Here is a 24,320-nt window from a genome sequence, read left to right as displayed (position 1 = left end):
GGGGCATCCCTAGTTGTAGCCAATGAGAGTGGCTTTCCAATGATACCCCACGTGGGGATCTGCGAATCAGGGATCTAGGTGAAAAGTCACAAGCGAAAACAGGAAGAGGAAAGAAAACGCTGAATGCATTGGAGTCAATGAGAAAACGTTCCTCTTTTTGGTCATTTGCAAATATCATTCCTTTATAAAAAAAATATAAATAAATAGAGCAACATTTCTGCTTTGCTTCATTTTATCTTCTAACTTGAACTTGAAGGTGAACGTGAGGTCCAGTAGGTGTCTTACCTCCGAACAGCACGAGGCCGAAGCACCAGTCGGTGTTGCGCAGCGTGCAGCCTCTCAGCAGCACCTTGTCGTTGTCCAGCGCGTACATCTGAGCGCCCAGACTCAGCGTCCCTTTGAACTTGTCCAGGCGGTTGTTGGGCGGCTCGCAGCGCACCTCGCCTGGACGGGGTCAAAAGGTCACCGTCACAGATTATCGATTATTGTCCGGTTATTGTTGCAATGCTGTGTGTGGGTGGGTGTGTCTGTGTGTCTGTGTGTGTGTGTGTGTGTGTGTGTGTGTGTGTGTGTGTGTGTGTGTGTGTGTGTGTGTGTGTGTGTGTGTGTGTGTGTGTGTGTGTGTGTGTGTGTGTGTGTGTGTGTGTGTGTGTGTGTGTGTCTGTGTGTGTGTGTGTGTGTGTGTGTGTGTGTGTGTGTGTGTGTGTGTGTGTGTGTGTGTGTGTGTGTGTGTATGTGTGTGTGTGTGTGTGTGTGTGTGTGTGTGTCTGTGTGTGTGTGTGTGTGTGTGTGTGTGTGTGTGTGTGTGTGTGTGTGCGTGTGTGTGTGTGTGTGTGTGTGTGTGTGTGTACCATTGAAGCGAGCCAGATGCTCGATACTGTCTCCCAGCTCTCCTGTTATTGTCAGCGCCTGTCTCACCTTCAGATTGGTCTCCCTGGAGAAGAGGAGAGGAGGAGAGGAGGGGAGAGGAGAAGAGAGAAGAGGAGAGGAGGAGAGGAGGGGAGAGGAGAAGAGAGAAGAGGAGAGGAGGGGAGAAGAGAGAAGAGGAGAGGAGGGGAGAGGAGAAGAGAGAAGAGGAGAAGAGGAGAGGAGGGGAGAGGAGAAGAGAGACGAGGAGAGGAGGAGAGGAGGGGAGAGGAGAAGAGAGAAGAGGAGAGGAGGAGAGGAGGGGAGAGGAGAAGAGAGAAGAGGAGAGGAGGAGAGGAGGGGAGAGGAGAAGAGAGAAGAGGAGAGGAGGGGAGGGGAGAGGAGAAGAGATACAAGAGTTTTATTTGTCACGGCATACAAGTATACAATGAAATGCGGGGGGTCTTGCCCGCAACTATGTGCATAATTAGGAGGGGAGAGGAGAAGAGAGAAGAGGAGAAGAGGAGAGGAGGGGAGAGGAGAAGAGAGAAGAGGAGAAGAGGAGAGGAGGGGAGAGGAGAAGAGAGACGAGGAGAGGAGGAGAGGAGGGGAGAGGAGAAGAGAGAAGAGAGAAGAGGAGAAGAGGAGAGGAGGGGAGAGGAGAAGAGAGAAGAGGAGAGGAGGAGAGGAGGGGAGAGGAGAAGAGAGAAGAGGAGAGGAGGGGAGAGGAGAAGAGGAGAAGAGGAGAAGAGGAGAGGAGGGGAGAGGAGAAGAGATACAAGAGTTTTATTTGTCACGGCATACAAGTATACAATGAAATGCGGGGGGTCTTGCCCGCAACGATGTGCATAATTACAATAGTAATATATAATAAGAATCCAAGAGAGAAGAGGAGAGGAGGAGAGGAGGGGAGAGGAGAAGAGAGAAGAGGAGAGGAGGAGAGGAGGGGAGAGGAGAAGAGAGAAGAGGAGAGGAGGAGAGGAGGGGAGAGGAGAAGAGAGAAGAGAAGAGAGAAGAGGAGAGGAGGAGAGGAGGGGAGAGGAGAAGAGAGAAGAGGAGAGGAGAGAAGAGGAGAGAAGAGAGAAGAGAAGAGAAGAGAGAGAAGAGGAGAGAAGAGAACAGAAGAGAAGAGAAGAGAGAGAAGAGGAGAGAAGAGGAGAGCAGAGGAGGGGAGAGGAGAGGAGGAGAGGAGGGGAGAGAAGAGGAGCAAATAGGAGATAAGATGAGAGAAGAGAAGAGAAGAGAAGAGGAGAGAAGAGGAGAGAAGAGGGGAGAGGAGAGGAGAGAGGAGGAGAGGATAGGAGAGGAGAGGAGAGGAGAGGAGAGGAGAGGAGAGGAGAGGAGAGGAGAGGAGAGGAGAGGAGAAGAGAGGAGGAGAGGAGAGGAGAGGAGAGGAGAGGAGAGGAGGAGAGGGGAGGAGAGGAGAGGAGAGGAGAGGAGAGGAGAGGAGAGGAGAGGAGAAGAGAGGAGGAGAGGAGAGGAGAGGAGAATTTGAAGAAGAATTTTATAAAATGTCACTCATCAGTCAGACAGACACACATGCACACACACACACACATATGCACACACGCACACACACACGCGCACCCACACACGCACACACACGCGCACACGCGCACACACACACACACACACACACACACACACACACACACACACACACACACACACACACACACACACACACACACACTACCCAGTATTAGAGCATGTAGTGTCCGTACCCATCCAGCTCTGCTGTCTCTATATAGATCAGGTTGAGAGGTTCACTGCTGGACAGCAACATCAGATCCGCCTGGAGACACACAACACAAATCTGTCCACTTCTGCACATTTAATAAATATATTATTACACAGAGAAATGCTGTCCTCATGCTGACTATGTGTTGTGTTGTGTTGTTGATGGGGGTTGTTTAATGACACGCTTGGGGTTTTATATTTTACATAATGTTGTGTTGATGCTTTTAATTAAGAAATATCACTGTGGCGGTCAGGTGGCGTAGCGAAGATTGTGCTCGTCACCAATGCAAGAGGCTGCGGTCTCGACTCCCGGAGAGTCAGCATTGCCTTGGCTCGGGCTGATCGCTATACTAACTTGTTTGGCTGAGTTAGGGGGAGGGGAGCCCTGGGTGGGTCCTGGGCGTTGTGGACAGCGACCCCTACAGTTCGGTCGGGGCGCCTGCTCAGCAAGGGTAGGATCTGGAGAGAGGTAGTGCGACCTTCCACACGTTACACTCTCCCGGTGAGAATCTGCGCGGCCAGGCTGCACATGCATCGGAGGAAAGCATGTGACAGTCTCCGGCCTCTCGGACCAACAGTAGGGGAAAGTGCGCAACAACCAGGAAGGGGGTTGGGAATTGGCATAACGACTAACAGTGGTATGGGAGAAAAATCGGAAAAAAGAAGGAGGGGGAAAAAGATAATATTTTTTTTTTTTTTTTTTTAATCACTGTGATGTCCTCCATAACAGATTTGCATTACATAACTTATGACATTTAATGGAGGTTTTTAATCCAAAGCACATTTCAGTATATGGGATGCTGTGCTAGAAATAATGTGTAGAAGAAATCTTCACACATCCTCTGAGAAAGGTGCAGATGAACAGATCCATCTTGGGCATTTAAGAATCAATTCAATTCAAACCATTCAATATCAATCAATCAATCAAATCCTTTATTTAACCAGATAAGCATCATTGAGATTAAAATCTCTTTTTCAAGAGCGATCTGGCCAAGCAAGGCAGCAGAAAGTTTCAACATAAAAAAGAACATCACAATAAAATACAGATAAAACATTTACATCAAGCTCCAATTTCAGGCAAGTTATCAAACAGGCAAATGATCAAACACAGTTGCACTGACCAAGGGAACTGAGTTCGTAGGATTTTAAAATGGCTTTGAATTCTCCGAGGGTGACCAGTCCTGGTAATTTTAGGTCCTCCTGTATCTTGTTCCAAGATGAAGGAGCAGCATATTTAAAAGCCCTTTTTCCCAATTCAGTTCTCATATGGGGAACTTCCAGTGTTAGAACAGCTTGAGAACGAAGGGCATACTTATATTGCTTTGTGCACAGAAGCACACTTAGGTACGAGGGAACCAGTTTAAGCAGAGCTTTGTGCACCAGAGAGAGCCATCGAGAAAATCGTCGTATTTGTAGAGATGGATAACTTGCAATGGTATATAGGGTGCAATGGTGCACTCGATTTCCACATCCCGTGACAAAGCGTAAGGCAGAATGGTACACAGTATCAAGCTTTCTAAGGTACTGATCAGGTGCATACATATAGAGTAAGTCACCATAATCGAGTAGTGGTAAGAAGGTGGTCGAGATCAGGTGACTTCTCACTTTAAGTGAAAAACAGGACCTGTTTCTGAAAAAGAAGCCGAGTTTAAGCTTCAGCTTTGACACAAGTTTGTCTATGTGAGATTTAAACGTAAGGTTCTCGTCCACTGTAATGCCTAGATATTTGTAGGAAGCAACCCTTTCGATGTCAGTCCCTCCAGCAGTAACCAGTGTGGGAAGATCAGCTGGGAGTCTCTTCCCATTTGAGAAGAGCATAAACTTTGATTTGCCAGCATTTAACACTAGCTTAAGCTGGGTAAGATGTGACTGAATATACATTTTTTATTTCTGATATTTCCTTACCTTATAGCACACATAATCCATACATTTACCTTACAGGACACTGAGTCCATACATTTACCTTACAGGACACTGAGTCCATATATTTACCTTACAGGACACTGAGTCCATATATTTACCTTACAGGACACTGAGTCCATATATTTACCTTACAGGACACTGAGTCCATATATTTACCTTACAGGACACTGAGTCCATACATTTACCTTACAGGACACTGAGTCCATATATTTACCTTACAGGACACTGAGTCCATATATTTACCTTACAGCACACTGAGTCCATACATTCTGGAGCATTGGTGACCCCAGGGGGAATGGAACCCCTAGCCCTGGTAGTGTTAGTGCCTTGCTCTACACATTGAGCTACAGGAGCAATTAAATGCATATTATATCGGAAAAATGTCATGTGTTATCAATACATCCATATTTTGCCTTCTCTGTAGTCCAACATTCTCAGTTTTGGGGACAGAGCTCTTCTCCAGGGCAGCTCCCCAGGCTCTGGAACTCCCTTCTCCAAGACATTAGAGACTCAGAGCAGCTTTCAACCCTGAAGACACATCATGTCAGGATGGATGGGGGGGGGGGGGGGGGGGGGTTCCCCACTGCTCTCTCTTAGCCCCCCAGTTCATCCTTGTGTGTTAGTGCTACTGTATGCTTGTCTTTTGTTTGTCTCACTACCATCGCTCCTTAGTGTGTAAAGTGACTCTGAGTTCTAGAAAAGCACAATATAAATCAAATGAATTATTATTATCATTATTGTTATTATCATTCCTACTACTACACTCTGATATCATCTCCTAGAGCTTAATACTTACTGTGACAAACTGATTATTCTCCAACCTGATGATGTCTCCAACCTGGACATTCATCCACTTCTCACTGCACAGTCTGCCGGGAACAAAGACACACAATCCAACTCATTAGTCAGTCTGCAGAATAAACTAACCCACTAGTCTGATAACAGTCTATAGAATAAACTAACTCACTAGTCTGATAACAGTCTGTAGAATAAACTAACTCACTAATCAGATAACAGTCTGCAGAATAAACTAACTCACTAGTCAGATAACAGTCTGTAGAATAAACTAACTCACTAGTCAGATAACAGTCTGCAGAATAAACTAACTCACTAGTCAGTTCTGTATCGTTAGTGGCTTAGCTTGGCATCGCTACTGCACTATCTCGCGTACGTGCACGCGTACTGAATAAACCACAAATGTACCTCTAATACCAGTATTAGTCTGACCACACCCCTCATCAGCTTACCTTCATAAGCAGGTGTGTGGTCACCTGCTCTCCTCCTTCTCGCTTTCACCACAAGGAAGAGGTGCCTCGGTAGATCCCCACACTTGACACCATGATGGAAGAAATTGGATTAGGAACAGCTTGGGAAACAAGGATACGTTGACATCATATCTTTATTTTCTCTCTCACTATTTTCGAGAAAATACGGCGATATTGTCTTCGTACTGGAGTGTCTAGAAGATGATGATCATTCTAAAAACCCTCCACCGGTTTTCGTATTGGGAGCACGCCGCTGCATGCTTCTCAACTGCAGTTCCTTGCTGTGTTTGTTGGGGTGAAACCTGTCAGGCCACAGCTGAACTGTCGGACATGCCGCTGTTGTGAGGAGCGGTGCGTTCCAGGTTGGGTGAGTAATGTTTGCTGGCGGGCTCCACTTGTCTGTTAGTGCTATGGGGGCTACTTGACAAAGTTTATGGAAACCGGCCCCAGGCTCGGGTCCTTTGTTTAGCCGCCTAGGCGACAGAAGGCCTTGGTCTGGCGACCATTATAGTTTTAACTAGTGGGCCGCGACCATTGACACTGGTGATCCCTGTGTGTTCTGGACGAGTGGATTCTCTCTGTCACCGTGTTAAGACCCCATCTTTCATATCCAAATGAGAGTATTCCTTCACGAGGGGATATGTGCATGTAATGTGCGATAGCGGCAGATTCATGTTCAAAGTCAGCTATACAGGCCAGTTGGTACTGTGCTGATTCCGCCGGACGTGGTAATGTCACCGTTGTGAAGCGGTGTTGACGTCTTGTTTTCTCTTTTCTCTTAAAAAGTGAGGAGGGTTCAGAACGGCGGCCTGTCTGGGTGAGTGTTATGTCATTGTTTACATGTTCATAGCTTACGGTTAGCCGGTCAGTGGCCTGGCGCGGGGTAGCTTAGCTTCTCGCGCGCCGCCGGGAGCTCGCTTCTGATCGCGTGCGTCGTTAGATCGGCGTCTCGCGAGCGGAAGCAATAGCACCCGAACGGTTGGAGCAGCCGTTAGCTTGATGCTATTCTGTTGAACGTGCTTTGATTTTAACATGTTTTACACTCTTGACCACGACGTCATCCTTGACAGGGGATGTTCGTCGACCCTGCCTGAGCCTAGACGGGGATTGCGTCAACAAAGAGGACTGTAGCGACTGGTGGAGCGGCGACGCTGCCCGGATCGAACAACACAGGACGGTTGTGTTCTACGGTGTCTTGTGACTGCACTTCGCTGATCTGCGTTCCGGGTAGGTACGGGGTTGGCCAGACCTCATAACACGTCTTCTGGTTTTACTTTGCTAAATGTATTGTGAATAACGGTGTTTTTTCCCAAAACGTGTGTTGTTGCAATGCATTTGGGATACGTTGCGGGTTGTGTGTGAGCTGTTTTTGTCACTGGCAGTTAGCTTCTCCGTGCAGATCGTGATGTATTGATCTGGTTGTTGTGTGAGAAACATCATGGTGTTTATGTGTACCGTGTACTCACTACTAAGGCAACTAACCTATGAAGCTATGCTTGGTGACAAGTGAGTAAAGGAATGTTCTTTCTCAGACTGTAATGACAATGAACAGTGAGTTCACACATTAACAGGTTTTCCTGTTTTAACTGGCCGTATTGAGGGTAAAATAAGAGGATTGTGTTTTCCCCCCCGGTTCCCTGGGGACTTTATCACCTCCTATCAGACATGTTGTGCATTAATTGTGTCTTTTGTGTGGTAGGGATACGATGTAACTCTTAGCTTGATTGCTGAGGTTGTGCTAAATCTGCTGCAGAAACTTATTTCCTAAAGGGAAATTGGTTTGGTTGCTGTCATGTGTGCTTAGCAAGGCCTGTGGTCGATACTAATCAAGAATGATGTATTCTCTCATTGTGAAAAAAACGGCGTTCCTCTGTTGAGTGTTTTTTGCCATTTTTTGTAGGTGATGATGGGTTGTGTGTGTCATGTGACCTACAACTGGGTTGTACTGGCCACAGAAGCACATGTGTATGTTGGACCGGGGTTCTTAGAGCCTTCTCTATTCTGTGTTTTTCCTTAGTAAAAATCAGATAGCAGGTTAGCTCATGCGCTGTGTGGAGCTGTGAAACGCTTCATAGAGCTGACTATGACTGTGTCATATTCTCTTTTTGTCGTTACGTCGTATCATGGGTGTGGGGTCGTAAAGGGGTGAACTGGTAACCTTTCCTCTCCCCATTGTTCTGTCGGTCAGGGGTACACCCCCTGTCCTTCAAGGTTCCCGTCACGTGGCGGTTCGGCACGTTACGGGGGGGGGGGAGGGAGTTCCTGGTCCCACGGCCTGGTATATTGGGCGTGTGCACCGCAGGAATTCCCCCGCCATAGAGTATGTCACCGTGCGCGTCTCTGTTGGTAGGACTTCCGTGTGCTGTTCAGGTCCATGTGATGGATCTGTTTTCAGGGGGGGTGGTCAGGGCTCCTCCTCACCAAGCGCCTATTCAGGCCTTCTGTGAGTTCGGACTCCTTCTTCCATGTGAGGAAGCCTCCATCAGAGTACAGAGCCTTCCTCCTCAGATTGTCAAAGTGAGTGGACCCTCTAGAAGGGTCCTTTTCTATTGTATGTATATTCGATTCAATTCGTTTATTGAGTGTGTATGGGTTCAGTGCCTCTTCCCCGGAGGCCCTAAAACCAGTTTTTTACATGGCTCGAGGTGCAATATATTCTTTTCAATCTGTACAGCTCGCGTGGGAAGTCTCTCTGGGGATCCCCGTCTCTTTCCTATGGGAGGGTGGTGGGATGTAAAAATGTGAACATTTTTTACCCCGGCTGTGTAGACTGGGATACATACTGTTGATGCTTCCTTCTTTCTATTCCAGAAGTGTTGGAGTTAGGGAGTGTCACACCCCTCTTGTCGTTCCCCTGGGCGCCTTGGGGATTCAATGACAGGTCTAAATAGCCTGTTCATTGATGGGGGTGTGTCCCGACGCACGTATAGTGCTAGCTCGCTGTAAACAGGCGATTGACTGGCACGCCTTGGTTGCTTGTGGTTGAAACAGCGTTTTTATAAAGCAACTGAGATGGGGGTTTTTCCTCTTCCGACGACCACATCCCATGACCTGGGTGGGTTGTCGACGGATTCTCGTTCATGTCTGGGGGATGATGACGGGATGGATCTGAACATATGTAGTGGGGTCTCACGCCCTTGGGGTGGGCCACCAGGCGCGGTTCGTCCGAACGTCTGGGTGGCGCCTTCTTTTCATGTTAAGATCAACACGCATATCTGCCCTTCTCCTGGAGTAGGCATGTCGGCGTGGTTAGGGCACGGGACTGGTTCTGGTCACGCTGGTCCAGATCAGTTGAACCCGTTGTCCGCCGGGGATGCAGATCTGCTGTTCTGGTACCCTGAGGGACTTGGGCTTTTTTCAGGGGGAAAAATGCCAGGTCGGTCTGGGTGTCACAGGGTTAAGCGCTATGGAGACCCTGGTTGGGTATGTTTTTACTCAGCACTGTCGTCATGGCTTACAGCCATGCCATTCTGTACGCGCTCGATCTCGTCGGATCTCGGCCGCTACACAGGTTGGTCCTGGGTAGTACTTGGTTGGGAGACCGCCGGGGAATACCAGGTACGGTGTGCTTAGGGGCTGGTTCTCCATTATTTTTCGCTCCTCTCTCACGCATGGCGAAGAGGGGCCTGTGGGGGTGGTTTTTTGACCTCCTCTGGTGACCCTGTGCTTCCCGTACCGCCAGGCCCGGTCCGAAGTGATGTTTGCGACCCGTAGGCCTGGGTTAACCCTTTTTGGAAACTGAGACACTTGTACTGCGGTATAGCCGGTGTATACCCGCAGGTGTGTTTTGGAGTTTTTTCTTGAGGGGTTATAGGAACAACCACCGCATTGGGTAACACCGAGGTGGTTGATTCCCTGGTGTGTTGGAGCAGTGTCAACTCCCGGGTTCACCGTTTGAGGGTGCCCCTGCACGTTCATGACGTCTGCCAATCGTGTCAGCCTTCTCTGCCTCGACCCCTCTGGGTGGGGGTGGTTAAATGGAGGCTTGGTCATGCAACACCGCCAGCTTACGCTCCTTCCGCCGGGGCGGCTGTGTTCAGCTGTCCCCTCTGGCGCCTGTCTCGTCCGCAGTCTCCAGGCTAGGGTTAACAGCCTGTTGCCTGGTTTTTCCCCGGTGCGCTGCCTGCTTCCGTTGGTTAACCTTTTTTGTGTGCTTACGGCCATGCTGACTGCCTGTTCTGCAGGGTCAGTGTGCCAGGCGGTGTACTATTGGGGGGACGGGGCCCGCTCAGCTTATGGCCATACCGACCTGAACACGCCCGATCTCGTCCGATCTCGGAAGCTGGGCAGGTTCTGGCCTGGTTGGTTCCGCCTGGGAATACCAGGTGCAGTAACTGAGGGGCCTTTGTCCGAATACGCTGGCGATGTGGGGGGCGGGGCACTACGTGCCCACCTGGTGGGGTCTTGATGCTGGCATCATGGACTTCTCCGGGCCCCCATTCTAGGGAGTCCAGTCCTTTTGGTGGGTCTGGGTCTTCCTTCGTGCTCCGCTGCTACGGCCTTGCCACGGGGTTGGGTTTGCCCTTGACCCCGTGATTCTGGGGGCAGTAACGAGGTTGTTCCTCCGTTCGTTCCCGGGTGGCATGCGGGTTGTGCGTGTGTGTAGTCGTGGGGTCAAGCCACGGTCTGCTCACCCTGTGCGTTGAGTTGCTTGAGTGCCTCTTCGCACGGTCGGGTCCGTCGCCCTCCCGTGACGTCCCTAATAGGGGGGCTACCCTCCATTAGGGGGGGTCGGGGGGGCTCGGCCCTCCCTGTTCTGATGGTTTTGGGGGGCTGTCAGCGGGGTGTATTTGTCAGCCAAGTGGCTCCGCTTGGCCTCCCTTGTGCAGTAGCGATGCCAAGCTAAGCCACTAACGATACAGAACGTTAGGTTATGACTATAACCAAGTTCTGTTAGTTAGGGGCGATGCTTGGCATCGGACGGCCGCTGCAGCCCTTGTCCTCACCTTGTGGTGAAAGCTTGGGAAGGAGGAGAGCAGGTGACCACACACCTGCTTATGAAGGTAAGCTGATGAGGGGTGTGGTCAGACTAATACTGGTATTAGAGGTACATTTGTGGTTTATTCAGTACGCGTGCACGTACGCGAGATAGTGCAGTAGCGATGCCAAGCATCGCCCCTAACTAACAGAACTTGGTTATAGTCATAACCTAACGATAACAGTCTGTAGAATAAACTAACTCACTAATCAGATAACAGTCTGCAGAATAAACTAACTCACTAGTCTGATAACAGTCTGTAGAATAAACTAACTCACTAATCAGATAACAGTCTGCAGAATAAACTAACTCACTAGTCTGATAACAGTCTGTAGAATAAACTAACTCACTAATCAGATAACAGTCTGCAGAATAAACTAACTCACTAGTCAGATAACAGTCTGTAGAATAAACTAACTCACTAGTCAGATAACAGTCTGTAGAATAAACTAACTCACTGGTCTGATAACAGTCTGTAGAATAAACTAACTCACTAGTCAGATAACAGTATGTAAAATAAACTAACTCACTAGTCAGATAACAGTCTGCAGAATAAACTAACTCACTAGTCAGATAACAGTCTGTAGAATGAACTAACTCTCTAGTCTGATAACAGTCTGTAGAATAAACTAACTCACTAGTCTGATAACAGTCTGTAGAATAAACTAACTCACCAGTCTGATAACAGTCTGTAGAATAAACTAACTCACTAATCTGATAACAGTCTGTAGAATAAACTAACTCACTAGTCAGATAACAGTCTACAGAATAAGCTAACTCACTAGTCTGATAACGGTCTGTAGAATAAACGAACTCACTAATCAGTTAACAGTCTGTAGAATAAACTAACTCACCAGTCAGTTATATAGTCGTACTGGCGAATCGCGTCCTGCTCTTCGCCATCGAGATGTACCTCATCTCCAGTACCTACTGTACTTCATTAACGAAAAACAAATGCACCCAGCATCTGACCAGGCCCCGCCCCAATGCCGTACTATAAGGCAGAAGGCGTGGTCACCACTCGCCCTTCCTCTATTTCGTTTCCATCATGGTGGATGCTTGCACCCTGTGAACTAGCGTTATGAAAAGTATAGAGAATGCGCAATGTTGAGTATTCGCCGGAGATTTGCCAACCCCTGGAATCTTCTCGGCATGTTCCAACGGCACGTCGGGTCTGTCCTGGTGTTTCCTCGTCTTGTGGCAGCAGATCGAGGGACAGCGTGCAAGGTTTGGCTATCGAGCTGACTCGCACACAGGTAGGCTCTGTGTCATCAGGCATTAACGCTGGTGTTAGTAATGCTGCTTGTTGTTATGTTAGACAACCGAGTTGTGTGTCGGCGCCAGGGGCGGGATGTCTGGGTGAACGTCCCTCTGAGTTGGACGTTTTCCAGGCGATCTTGGAGCGCGCTGCTAACACTAATGCTATAATGCTGGGTCACTGTTTTAATGTTCCCCGCCGTGATACGGGAGAAGCTGACATCAAACTAGGTGACACAAGCTGATGGTCCCTCTTGGCCTCCTCTTCATGAGGAGGATACAGAGGTGGTTTTCCAGTATGAAAATAGACCCTGTGAGGGGCAAGTGGAAACGGTTGACGGTTCCCTTGTCGATACGGGGGGATCTCGCCCACTGGAGGAGGACTGGTATCCTCACCAACGGGGTCCCCATGGGCAGCAGGCGTTCACACGTCACGGTCTTCACCGACGCCTCCCTCACGGGATGGGGGGGGACGTGTCGGACCAACGCAGTAGGGGGCAGCTGGACGATCCATGCTGCCCGGTCTGCCCTGCACATCAATGTCTTGGAATTGAAGGCGGTCCTCCTGGTCCTCAGACAACTCGCCCACTCACAATCTGCGCAGTCTGAGGGCGCTCCACATCCCTGGCAAGGAGAATGTGGGCGCGGATGTGATGTCGCGGGGCGGTCCTCATCACGACGAGTGGGAACTGCGCCAAGACGTAGATCTGGGATCGCTTCGGGGGAGGTTCAGTGGATCTGTTTGCGAGCAGACGATCTCACAAGTGCCCCTTGTGGTTCTCGGTCAGTCGGGAGGACGACCCTCCCTTGGGGGTGGATGCCTTCTCAGTGTATCCATGGCCGCCCGGGCTTCTGTACGCTTTCCCCCCCTCACACCTGATAGGTCATTTGTTGGAGCGGGTACGGTGGGAGCACAGGACCTTGATCCTGGTTGCGCCGGACCGGGGCACAGCTGTGTGGTTCTCGGTCCTGATCCAGCTATTGGTAGCCCCGCCGTGGCCTGTTCCTTGGTCACCGCGGGCCCTCTCTCAAGCCGCCGGGTCGCTGTGGCAGCCCCCTGTGCTGGGCCAGCCTCTGATGGTTTGGCTGGTGAGAGGGTGAGTCTGGAGAGGATGGACCCTTCTGTGGTTGACACCACCCGGAATGCGCGTGCTCCCTCCACTATCGCGCTTTACGCGGGTAGGTGGCGTATGTTCCAAGAGTGGTGTAAAGTGGGGGGCCGGGACCCAGTGTCCTGCCCCCTGGATGCTGTCCTTGTTTTCCTTCAGTCTCTCCTTGATAGACTGTCGGCTTCGACGGTGAGGGTATATGCTGCGGCTATATCCTCTTATCATAAGGGGTTTGAGGGTGTTGTGTTGTTCAGCCACCCTCTTGTGAAGCATTTCCTGCTTGGCGCTCGGCACCTTAAGCCAGTGACACACTCTCTGGCTCCGAGTTGGGATCTTCAATTGGTCCTCGGTCGGTTGTCCAAGGCCCCGTTTGAGCCTCTTGAGCAAGCGCCTTTGGAACAGCTGTCGTTCAAGACTGCGTTCTTGCTGGCCATCACCTCTGCTAAGCGCGTGGGTGAGCTCTGTGCTCTCTCGGTGCGGCCTGAGTGTCTGTCTATTCGTTTCGATAGCGGTGCCACTCTGAGGCCTAATCCAGCCTTCGTGCCAAAAAATATCCGGAGTTCTTTCCGCTCCAGGGATATTATGGTTCAGGCGTTTCATCCGCCTCCTCACGCTAGTGAGTTAGAGGCGAGCCTTCACCTGTCATGTCCGGTCCGGGCTTTGGGGATTTACCTCAGCCGTACTCAGGGCCTCAGGGCTATCTGTTACGGTGGCTCTCGTGCTGGTAAGGCACTGTCGAAACAGCGCCTGTCCCATTGGTTGTGCGAGGGCATTGCCCTTTGCTACACGTTGGCTGGGCTGGCCCCCCCTGGGGGTGTCAGGGCGCACTCCACTCGTGGGGTGGCGGCCTCTGCCGCCCTGTTAGGAGGAGCCTCGGTGGAGGACATCTGTGCTGCGGCTTCATGGTCCTCACCGGGTCCCTTCGTAAGGTTTTACCTCATGGACATGACCGGGGGTTCTGTCTCCCAGGCGGTTCTGAGGTCTGGAACCTCTCCTGCTTCCCGTCTTTCGGTGGGGTAGCAGGGGTGTGTGGGTGTGGACCACGAGGTGTTGTGTCACACGTGGTCCCGCCTGTGCTGTGCGTTTGGAGGTTTCTAGTTCCCTCTTTTTCGCACTTGGGTGGAGTTGACTGCCGCCCCCTCTTCACTAGGAAGGAGGGGTGACGGGACTCCCCTCCCCCCTGATGTGGGCTTTCGGGTCCTCAGGGGGTGCATTTGTCGGTCCTCGCGTCTGCTCTGTCCCCATATCTCGATGGCGAAGAGCAGGGCGCGATTCGCCAGTACGACTATATCACGATAGGTTATGTATATAACCTAGTTATATGAGTACTGGCTGAGCGTCCTGCTGTCCCTTGGGAAACTTTTCTGATGGAAACTTTTTCCGAGGAAGAGCGAGTGGTGACCACGCCTGCTGCCTTATAGTACGGCATTGGGGCGGGGCCTGGTCAGATGCTGGGTGCATTTGTTTTTCGTTAATGAAGTACAGTAGGTACTGGAGATGAGGTACATCTCGATGGCGAAGAGCAGGACGCTCAGCCAGTTCTCATATAACTAGGTTATATACATAACCTATCGATAACAGTATGTAGAATAAACTAACTCACTAATCAGATAACAGTCTGTAGAATAAACTAACTCACTAATCAGATAACAGTCTGTATAATAAACTAACTCACTAATCAGATAACAGTCTGTAGAAAAAACTAACTCACTAATCAAGTTTCAAGTTTCAAGTTTCTTTAATAGTTGTCATACAGAAGTACAGAATACTTTCATACAAAATGCTTCTTACTGTTACGCTCCAGAGACTGTGCTAGACAAGATAGTATCAAATAACATAGTATAGCATGTAATTTAGAAGTAGAAAATGAGGTCACAGTGTTCAGTATAGACATATGTACAATGTTCGATGCAGAATAGACGTAACTGAGTTACCATATAATATACAATACTATGCAGTGTACTAATGTACAGTACTATATAGTGCAAAGCAGAAATGGGATGAGGTACAATTTAGGTACAATTTAGGTACAATCAGATAACAGTCTGTATAATAAACTAACTCACTAATCAGATAACAGTCTGTAGAATAAACTAACTCACTAGTCTGATAACAGTCTGTAGAATAAACTAACTCACTAATCAGATAACAGTCTGTATAATAAACTAACTCACTAATCAGATAAGAGTCTGTAGAATAAACTAACTCACTAATCAGATAACAGTCTGTATAATAAACTAACTCACTAGTCTGATAACAGTCTGCAGAATAAACTAACTCACTAGTCTGATAACAGTCTGCAGAATAAACTAACTCACTAATCCGATAACAGTCTGTAGAATAAACTAACTCACTAGTCTGATAACAATTGGGTCTCATTCTCCAACGGACTTACGACAAAAAGGGATTTCTCTTAGAGCCATTTGAGACCTTTTCAGGCAAGACAATATATTATAATATAATATTAATTATATATAAGGCCATTTGAGACCTTTTTGGGACGATTTTGGGATTCACCAACCGTCCCAATAAAACATATATAATTAATATTATATTATAATATATTGTCTATATTCATGTTTTGCCCGAAAAGGTCTCAAATGGCCCTAAGAGAAAGCCCTTTTTGTCGTAAGTCCTCGGAGAATGAGACCCAATGTGCTGTGGGCTGTAGCCAGGGGGGAACTAAAGGTAAATACTTACTCTCCATCGATGAGGACGTCCACTCTGCGATTATTCACCTGTTTGTCACTATTGTGTCTGTTCTGCAGAGAGAGAGAGGGAGAGAGAGGGGGAGAGAGAGAGAGAGAGAGAGAGAGAGAGAGAGAGAGAGAGAGAGAGAGAGAGAGAGAGAGAGAGAGAGAGAGAGAGAGAGAGAGAGAGAGAGAGAGAGAGAGATAATCAACTGAATAATCACAGGCCATGTCCAGACGAAAACGATTTAGATCTTTTTCGTTTTCATTTAGTTTTCATTTTAAATAAGTTTTTCCGTAAAAATGAGATTGTCTCAAGAAATAAGTGCGTGCCACAAATGTACAAAATAAATGTCTTTCCTGTTTCGCTCTTTTATTTTGAAACCCCCCGACCGGAAGTGTTATCATTGTTTTCACTAGCGGAACAGCTTGTGTCGTCCGGTTCTGTGCTTTTGAGCTCACGCTAGTTTTCCAAAGGAGAGGAGAGAGAGACCACGGCTCACATGCGCAAAATGCAGCTACAAGTAATGGATGATGAGGAGGATTTTAATCGGCAGGAGAGAGAGAGTGTGTCAAAGCCGTATATAATATGGTGCGGTCGTAGCCACGACAGCACTGCTCGAACTACCTGTTGTATTAAATTAATTGATTGATGTTTAACTTGTCCCTGTGTCCAGTCCTTTCGACTAGCAAACATTGTCTGTATTTAACGTTACCTCAGGATACCACTGTCTTATTGTAGCAAAAGTTGTCTGTATTTAACGTTACCTCAGCATACCACTGTCTATTGTATTTAGTTGGTTAGCTATTTAGCTAATGTTGATAGCATTGAATAGCATCAACGGTAGCTGGCTGGCTACAGCTGGCATCGTAAATCTCAACACCAGCCATGGGAATACTATTTACTAAATTATGGAGGCTTTTTAATCGTCAAGGTAAGAGAGGATTTGTCATGATCAACTGAAGGCGTATGCTATGGAACAGTATGTGCTTGGCTACTACTTGGGTTTTCAGAAAACGGCCCGCTATGTGACGCTATAGTTAGTATCATATCGTGTATTTCATCACAGTAGCCTCCCGGTGTTTAAACACTTCTAGCCAGGACATATCTGGACATATAAGACATATATGTATCATGTTTATTTTTTGTTGGCTGGGTTTGCGCATGCGGATTAAGGGAGATATCAATCCCCCCCCCCCCCCCCCCCCCCTTCCTCTGCATTGGCGCTGCACTGTCGGCTGCCTCGTGTGAGGGATCACTCCCCCCCCCCCCCCCCCTACAGCCCTGTAACAACCCCAACCCACTCCCCCCTCCTTCCGTAAATGGCGCTGCCTATGACGGCTGCCAGTCTGTTTGCGGTGGTGAATATGCATATGTTTGTCTCAAAGCTCTGTACCATTATTACTATCTAAAATGTAATAATTGTGGAATATTACTGTAATGAGCTGTATGTGTATGATCCAAGCGTCCTATGATCCGCATAGGAGCATAACAGAAAAAAGCATTCCATGTGAAGGTATTCTGTATCTTTGCATGTCAACTAATAAAGAAACTTGAACTTGAACTTGAATCTGTTGTCGACGGTGCAGGCGCAGTACATTTAGCTGTAAAAGCCTGATCAAGCTCAATAGCTTCTGTAACACGAACGCAACTACTCTGTACGATGCCATTGTTGTTGTGATGTTGGCTGAGTTTGCACATGCGGGTTAAGGGAGAGGTGGGCTATGGCGTCATCGGTTCAGGAAAAGACGCGTATAGGCTTGTAAAGACGGCGACGCAAGGGGGGCGTCTTCAGATTTGCCCACTCTGGGAGCCGGTCTCAGAAAATTGCGTATTCAGGCTCCCAGAACGCAGTTCCGTGTGGATGAAAGGTGCATACGATAAAATACTTTGACTGATACGACCGAAATCGGTTTCGTCTGGACATGGCCTCAATGGCAACAGAGGCATTTTCACTGCTGTCAGAATTTGAAGATTCCATTTGAGAAAGAAATCTTCTCTAAAGGGCCCAGGATTTAGTTCCCCTGCCCTCACATTATCTTCGGGATGTTTGCTTAGATTAACTTTATGTGGGAATTACCCTGCAGTGGCTATTAATTAATTGAGTCAATTATACTGCCTATTAGCTATTTGAAATGAGAAAGCATACAGTATATTACATGATCAATATCTCACAACTATACTCTGAATGCAGATAACAAATAACAATTGGTTTGTCCCTTTCACTACCACACTACAGACGGTTAACCCTTTCACTACCACACTACAGAAGGTTAACCTTTCACTACCGTCTACCACACTACAGAAGGTTAACCTTTCACTACCACACTACAGAAGGTTAACCTTTCACTACCACACTACAGAAGGTTAACCTTTCACTACCACACTACAGAAGGTTAACCTTTCACTACGACACTACAGAAGGTTAACCTTTCACTACCACACTACAGACGGTTAACCCTTTCACTACCACACTACAGAAGGTTAACCTTTCACTACCACACTACAGACGGTTAACCCTTTCACTACCACACTACAGAAGTTTAACCTTTCACTACCACACTACAGACGGTTAACCTTTCACTACCACACTACAGAAGGTTAACCTTTCACTACCACACTACAGACGGTTAACCCTTTCACTACCACATTACAGAAGGTTAACCTTTCACTACCACACTACAGACGGTTAACCTTTCACTACCACACTACAGAAGTTTAACCTTTCACTACCACATTACAGAAGTTTAACCTTTCACTACCACACTACAGAAGGTTAACCTTTCACTACCACACTACAGACGGTTAACCTTTCACTACCACACTACAGACGGTTAACCCTTTTACTACCACACTACAGAAGTTTAACCTTTCACTACCACATTACAGAAGTTTAACCTTTCACTACCACACTAAAGACGGTTAACCTTTCACTACCACACTACAGACAGTTAACCTTTCACTACCACACTACAGAAGGTTAACCCTTTCACTACCACACTACAGAAGGTTAACCTTTCCCTACCACACTACAGAAGGTTAACCTTTCACTACCACACTACAGAAGGTTAACCCTTTCACTACCACACTACAGAAGGTTAACCTTTCACTACCACACTACAGAAGTTTAACCTTTCACTACCACATTACAGAAGTTTAACCTTTCACTACCACACTACAGAAGGTTAACCCTTTCACTACCACACTACAGAAGGTTAACCCTTTCACTACCACACTACAGAAGGTTAACCTTTCACTACCACACTAAAGACGGTTAACCTTTCACTACCACACTACAGAAGGTTAACCGTCTGTAGTGTGGTAGTGAAAGGGTTATTCTTCCAGTGTGTTTGCGGCTCACTATGTTGTTGTTCTGTCCTCTGATTGGATCCCAGGTTAGAGGCAGTAGCTCACTATGTTGGTGTTCTGTCCTCTGATTGGATCCCAGGTTAGAGGCAGTAGCTCACTATGTTGGTGTTCTGTCCTCTGATTGGATCCCAGGTTAGAGGCAGTAGCTCACTATGTTGGTGTTCTGTCCTCTGATTGGATCCCAGGTTAGAGGCAGTAGCTCACTATGTTGGTGTTCTGTCCTCTGATTGGATCCCAGGTTAGAGGCAGTAGCTCACTATGTTGGTGTTCTGTCCTCTGATTGGATCCCAGGTTAGAGGCAGTAGCTCACTATGTTGGTGTTCTGTCCTCTGATTGGATCCCAGGTTACAGGCAGTAGCTCACTATGTTGGTGTTCTGTCCTCTGATTGGATCCCAGGTTAGAGGCAGTAGCTCACTATGTTGGTGTTCTGTCCTCTGATTGGATCCCAGGTTAGAGGCAGTAGCTCACTATGTTGGTGTTCTGTCCTCTGATTGGATCCCAGGTTAGAGGCAGTAGCTCACTATGTTGGTGTTCTGTCCTCTGATTGGATCCCAGGTTAGAGGCAGTAGCTCACTATGTTGGTGTTCTGTCCTCTGATTGGATCCCAGGTTAGAGGCAGTAGCTCACTATGTTGGTGTTCTGTCCTCTGATTGGATCCCAGGTTAGAGGCAGTAGCTCACTATGTTGGTGTTCTGTCCTCTGATTGGATCCCAGGTTACTCACTATGTCATCGCTGGCGTCTTTAACTGCAGTCATGGTCAGGACCAGCAGCAGAGGGACCACTGTGGTGAACCAAGACAGAGAGGAGATCTCCGGGATCAACTGGTGGGACACACACACACACACACACACACACACACACACACACACACACACACACACACACACACACACACACACACACACACACACACACACACACACACACACAAACATGAGCAGGGAAGTCGTACGTCAGTACATTGGATTCTATTAGGGATGTTCGATATTGGCTTTTTTACCGATATCCGATATACCGATACTGTCCAACTCTTAATTTCCGATACCGATATCAACCGATACCGATATATACAGGGTCCCCCCCCACCCCCCAAAAACCAGAATAATTTCAGGTAATTAACATTACATATCTCTTGTCGTGGAATTAACACAACATTATGCATACTTTTGACAATAAATAAAATAAGAATTTGTTCTTACTTGCTTGCCTGGGTAAATAAAGTTTAAATAAATGTAAAAGAAAAAAACAAGTTTGCACATATCGTCACTCGAGAGGCTAGACGAGCGTTTTGACATACAAATTGTATCTATCTTGAAAATGTTTATTGAAATTGACATTCCTGATATACAGTATATGATGGTTTTGTCAATGATGTGGTGTTGTCAGTGTGGTAACATTGACTGGGTATTTCATAATCCATATGTCTATAATTATAAAAACCATATGCAAAACACTGGGGTGCTCTAAGGAACTGTTTTGAGCCCAGATGAAACCCCCGCTGTGGTTGAAACTGTATTTAGACAGCCATTCTCAACCCCCCACTCTAACAGATGTAATCAGCACCAGAACAAAGACTAAAGGTCACACCTTAATGTTAGCAGATTGTAGCAGAGACAGCTGGTCTAACAGAGACCAGAGGTCACGGACTGGCTAAGGAAAATATAATTACATTATACTAGATTAGAATGAAAAACAATATTGGAATAATAACTATATCATATTAATCTATCTGAGGTATTAGATCTAATTAGATTTGAATATCATATAGAACGTCAAACTGGTTATTTAAGTAATAATGCTACTTCACTCTTGTTGTAAACCATATATAGAAAATAAGTCTCAAATACAAAGGTTTAGTCTGGTAAAATACACATATCAAGTTATTCTTTATCACTGTTTGATATCAAAATGTAAGCCAAGAGTAAAACTGTGATAATATTAGAAGTGTGTAAATTCATATACACAGGAGATACATCTTGTAAATGTTTATTGGGACATGCCTCTGTGAAGAAAAGGCCACAGCCCGACGGGTTGGGGCAGACAGCCCCCACAGAAGACAGCTGATTGGAACAACTCCATATTTGAATATGACTCAGATTGGTTAAACCCAGGCTAAAAATGTGAGGTCATGAGTAGTATAAGAAGGATAACACAGTGTTAATTCAGCAGGCCAGACAACCAGGTCTGCGCCTCCCGCTCCCACCAGGTCTGCTGATTTGCATGTGAGTAAACTGTATGGAGTAATCACTGTTTGTGATATATAGATTTAGATGCCTATCTTAAAAACCAGGTTTACTCATGTGTAAAATGCTCAGTAAAGATTCTCTATTTTCATTGATGTTAACATGACTGTTTTAGGGGCATACTGGGTTTGATGTGCAAACCTTACTAATTCTTTGTACAACATGTGTTAATGTACTCTGAAATAATCCTTGTATGAAAAAAAGCAACCTTCTAATTCACTCTGAGCCCCGAGGCAAAATAAATAATGAGTTTGAACCATAGTTCCTCTTTGCCTGGCCTGCACAGTTATTTTCTCCACTCAGTGGAGAAAGACCATCGTGATGACCTTCTTCCTTTTCCAGATAGCAATCGCATTGTACTGCAAATCACCTTAGATATTGATTAGAATATACCACATCAGTGAGGACATGATCGCTCTCTTCCTGTTCTCTGAGCTGTTTGGTGACGTGGTGTTGAGTTTTCAGTGAGGACTCTCTTCAGGGCCGGACCTAGCACATTTGTTGCCCTAGGCAAGACTCCCCCTGCTGCCCCCCTCGGCGGCACAAATAAAATAATTTGGCAAATTTTTTAAATGGCAAAATATTGGTTGCAGATATGGTGGGCGCTCTAGGCAACTGCCTATGTCTCCTATAGGAAGTGACGCCCCTGGCTGTCTTCTTGCACTCTAGACTATTTGGTTGTTTATTGGTTGTTCTACCTGCAGCATGAGTAGGAAGAGGAAGTAGGCATTGGCCAGTCTCTGGAACTGCTCAAACAGGTTGAGGGGCAGGAAGGTGAAGATGTTGTATTTGGATGTCTTGATCGCGTTATCCTGACAAGAGATGACACACACATGTACAAACACATGTACACACACACACACACACACACACACACACACACACACACACACACACACACACACACACACACACACACACACACACACACACACACACACACACACACACACACACACACACACACACACACACACACACACACACACATATGGTTTAGAACATCAGGTACAGGAAATGGGAAGTAGGGAGGGGATACATGCCTGCAACATGTAAACAGGGAGGGGAGATACTGTACATGCCTGCGACATGTAAACATTCATTTTGGACCCCCATTTTTTATGATTTATGATGAAATGAAATTATTTATTAATCAATAATTGTTTTTTGGGGGAAAGCAATCCTTTTCTTCCACACCTCTCTAAAAGCTCTGTGGATGTTTGTTTTTCTGTTTTTATGATTACTCTACATACAAATTGTATTTATAGCACCTGTTAAGCTAGTCCATAATTCTGTCTTTCCATCATATTTTGGTCACTAAGATTATCATAGTGACCAAAACATTATGGAAATACTATGATACTTTTTTGGAAAAACCGTGACAGCAACAACAACAACAACATACAGAACGCAACACAAAATAAACCCTGAACAAAGCATCATGGTGCTCCAGAAATATCATAGTATTGATATTGGTATAATGATGATGATGATTGTTGTTGTTGTTGTTGTTGTTGTTGTTGTTGTTGTTGTTGTTGTTGTTGTTGTTGTTGTTGTTGTTGTTGTTGTTGTTATACTCACAGCATATTGGTAGGACAGGTTGAAGACTCTGTCATTGGCTCTCAGGTTCCTTTCCACCTCTAAAAGTTACAAATACAAAGCTAAACAATATAATTTCATACGTAACAAAAATATAATACGACAGAGATAGAGATTCAGGGGAGAGGGACGATTATTATAGACTTGTTTAGATCATTTTGTTATTTCATCAAATCATCAAATGTATGAAAACCATTTCCAGAAACCCTTAAAACGGAGGCATATTAATAATACATTATGAAGGAAATAAACACGTAAATTAATTGAATGATGCTGATGACGGTCCTGTAATAAGGATCAGAGAGTGATGAAGAGGAGGATCAGAGAGTGATGAAGAGGAGGATCAGAGAGGGATGAAGAGGAGGATCAGAGAGTGATGAAGAGGAGGATCAGAGAGTGATGAAGAGGAGGATCAGAGAGTGATGAAGAGGATGATCAGAGAGTGACGAAGAGGAGGATCAGAGAGTGATGAAGAGGAGGATCAGAGAGTGATGAAGATGGGGATCAGAGAATGATGAAGAGGAGGATCAGAGAGTGATGAAGAGGAGGATCAGAGAGTGATGAAGAGGAGGATCAGAGAGTGATGAAGAGGAGGATCAGAGAATGATGAAGGTGGGGATCAGAGAGTGATGAAGAGGAGGATCAGAGAGTGATGAAGAGGAGGATCAGAGAGTGATGAAGAGGAGGATCAGAGAGGGATGAAGAGGAGGATCAGAGAGTGATGAAGAGGAGGATCAGAGAGTGATGAAGAGGAGGATCAGAGAGTGATGAAGAGGAGGATCAGATAGTGATGAAGAGGAGGATCAGAGAGTGATGAAGAGGAGGATCAGAGAGTGATGAAGAGGAGGATCAGAGAGGGATGAAGAGGAGGATCAGAGAGTGATGAAGAGGAGGATCAGAGAGTGATGAAGAGGAGGATCAGATAGTGATGAAGAGGAGGTACATCTCACCCTGGGGCCTCTCTCCGCCACACAGCTTCTCCACAGACGACAACAGAGAACCCATCTTCAGATCAGAGCTCCATCATCATCATCACACCTGGAGAGAGAACCCTACAGTCATACTACAGTACACATACAGTCATAATACAGTACACATACAGTCATACTACAGTACACATACAGTCATAATACAGTACACATACAGTCATACTACAGTACACATACAGTCATACTACAGTACACATACAGTCATAATACAGTACACATACAGTCATAATACAGTACACATACAGTCATACTACAGTACACATACAGTCATACTACAGTACACATACAGTCATAATACAGTACACATAC

At 46.7% G+C, this 24,320-nt stretch overlaps 1 protein-coding gene across 1 annotated transcript in view; it reads right to left on the bottom strand.

The window, feature by feature from the left end:
* The window catches only part of LOC311237235 (phospholipid-transporting ATPase ID-like), a gene marked incomplete at both ends in the record, with an annotated part of 87,215 nt that extends 63,188 nt beyond the window's left edge, over window positions 1–24,027 (bottom strand). Inside the window, 9 exons of the mRNA XM_084325042.1 lie at window positions 286–444; window positions 852–934; window positions 2,571–2,641; window positions 5,306–5,378; window positions 15,819–15,880; window positions 19,903–20,001; window positions 22,122–22,235; window positions 23,005–23,063; window positions 23,973–24,027. Coding sequence (XP_084181168.1) covers window positions 286–444; window positions 852–934; window positions 2,571–2,641; window positions 5,306–5,378; window positions 15,819–15,880; window positions 19,903–20,001; window positions 22,122–22,235; window positions 23,005–23,063; window positions 23,973–24,027 — 775 coding nt within the window. The remainder of the gene's footprint in view (window positions 1–285; window positions 445–851; window positions 935–2,570; window positions 2,642–5,305; window positions 5,379–15,818; window positions 15,881–19,902; window positions 20,002–22,121; window positions 22,236–23,004; window positions 23,064–23,972) is intronic.
* Window positions 24,028–24,320: the final 293 nt, after the last annotated feature.

This window comes from Notolepis coatsorum, assembly GCF_963971535.1.
Source record: "Notolepis coatsorum genome assembly, chromosome: 11".
Taxonomy (NCBI): Eukaryota; Metazoa; Chordata; class Actinopteri; order Aulopiformes; family Paralepididae; genus Notolepis; species Notolepis coatsorum.
This window is presented reverse-complemented; position numbering and strand designations above follow the sequence as displayed.